The sequence below is a fragment of the Haliotis rufescens genome, unplaced genomic scaffold (genome assembly GCF_023055435.1).
Source record: "Haliotis rufescens isolate VD_foot unplaced genomic scaffold, xgHalRufe1.0.p SCAF_2, whole genome shotgun sequence".
Lineage (NCBI taxonomy): Eukaryota > Metazoa > Mollusca > Gastropoda > Lepetellida > Haliotidae > Haliotis > Haliotis rufescens.
This window is the reverse complement of record NW_025963890.1, coordinates 48,458,835-48,460,843: the sequence shown is the minus strand read 5'-3', so window position 1 is coordinate 48,460,843 and position 2,009 is coordinate 48,458,835. Positions and strand designations below refer to the sequence as shown.

At 43.2% G+C, this 2,009-nt stretch overlaps 1 protein-coding gene across 1 annotated transcript; it reads left to right on the top strand.

Annotated features, from left to right (window-relative positions):
• The first annotated feature begins 313 nt into the window (after window positions 1–313).
• LOC124146265 (histone H1-delta-like) lies at window positions 314–1,298 on the top strand. Its single transcript, XM_046516473.2, has one exon. The coding sequence runs from the start codon at window positions 385–387 to the stop codon at window positions 937–939; it is 555 nt and encodes a 184-aa protein (XP_046372429.1). The 5' UTR covers window positions 314–384; the 3' UTR covers window positions 940–1,298.
• Window positions 1,299–2,009: the final 711 nt, after the last annotated feature.

The window sequence follows — 2,009 nt, the reverse complement described above, 5'->3', positions numbered from 1 at the left end:
CCACAAAAGGCATCAAGTTTGGTAGAGCTAGCCATTCGCATATACAGACATCGCTCAATAAAATGAGTTTTCTCAGATAATAAACAGTGAATATTGTTCAAATTTCACAGTATGATAGCATTTTCATATGACTTTCTATAAATATTGATGCCTATGTGCGTCAGTGTTAGGGTAATAATCTGCAAGCGCTCAAAGAGAATGGAGGAAGCACACTCTTGTGTATAAGCAGTCATAACACTAGCGAAGCCATTGCGAGTTGTTGGTTGTCTTCTCCGACGTCCGCGCGAAGCCAATATATATGGGTCAGCGCTCCGCTGTCAGCATACTCGCTTTCTCGCCGATAACACGAAGTAGCAGAACTCGCTGTCAAGCAAAACTCTGAAAATGGCCGACGCCGCACAAACAAAATCACCTGCTAAGGCACCAGCAAAGAAGAGGGCATCCAAGCCCAAGAAGCCTTCAAGTCACCCCAAATACTGTGACATGATCGCAAAGGCTATCGCCTATCTGAAAGAACGTGGTGGTTCTTCTCGTCAGGCTATTCTCAAGTACATCTTGGCCAACTACAAAGTTGATGCTAACTCCGCCAGAAATCACTTGAAGATGGCTCTCCGCGCTGGTGTAAAGAATGGTACCCTGAAGCAGTCCAAGGGAGTCGGTGCCTCCGGATCCTTCAGACTCGGAGACAAGGCCGAGAAGGCAAAGAAGCCAAAGGCCAAGAAAGCTGCCAAGCCCAAAGCCGCCGGAGCTAAGAAGGTGAAGAAGCCAAAGGCAGCTGGCGCCAAGAAGTCTCCCGCTAAGGCAAAGAAGCCAAAGGCCAAGAAGTCTCCCGCGAAGAAGGCACCTAAACCCAAGGCATCCAGGAAGTCTCCCGCAAAGAAGGCAGCTAAACCCAAGAAGGCGAAGACCACCAAGAAGAAGGCCGCAGCGAAGAAGTAAATACTGATGTTGTGAAACAAACTTGTGTAAATTATGTACAAACTTTCACACATAGTGCTATCATCATCACCGCCTCATCAAGTATCGTACATTAACTCATCGTACCATTGTGTTCACATTCGCTCTGCATCAGGGCATAACTGGACAGGCAGCAGGTTGACTTCAGTGTGATGAGAGGATGTTGACATCCCTCATACGGGTCATCGACAGACAGTATCAAAAGTGCTCAGACTTTTTCATTCGTGCAATTTTGTTTATTATTTATTGTTATGCAAAATGCGCACATCATTGCTCATATCATTGATATCGCGATTCATTGTGTATATATACCATTTCATGATATAAAAGAACGAAGTGAAGCTTGCAATTTATGTTTTTATTCTCGTATATTTTAGAATGCAGATTTCCATACTAAAATGGCGACGATACATGGTTGTGGGTAGTGAGTACGTATAGTTTCGTTGTCGACTAAACAATACATGCATGCCATTTATCTTCGCCATTTTAGCGTGACGTACTTTATTATTCGGTGTAATTTTGATAATACAATTGCACCAGTGAATATTTGGTTACGTTTAAAACAGTTTCTATTTGTATGTTGATGCTACGTGAGCACCTAAAGGAGATGTTCATACAGACACCCGCACACACACACAAAACACATCTGGGCCCACTTGCACAAAGCGATCTTAGCACTAAGACTATTGTAAGCCTATGTTAAAGTATAGGAGTTATGATCAAGACTATTGTAAGCCTATGTTAAAGTATAGGAGTTATGATCATCTTAGCGCTAAGATCGCTTTGTGCAAGTGGGTCCAGGTCAATATAATCTATATACTACTGTGGTCCATAGATTATACAATAATATGCTTAGGAAATATAGTTTTTAGGAGTTTACTGCGTCTTTTGTATCAGACAGTCCCCCTACACATGAGGTGCACATATCGTACCCTCACCGTGTGATATCTGGTCATTCATGGGCCGGGTCGTCGAATGTGTACGGCTGTGTGAAAACAGCGTTACTCCTTTATCAAACGCATATAGGGTTTTTAGTATCAGCACACGGCGAA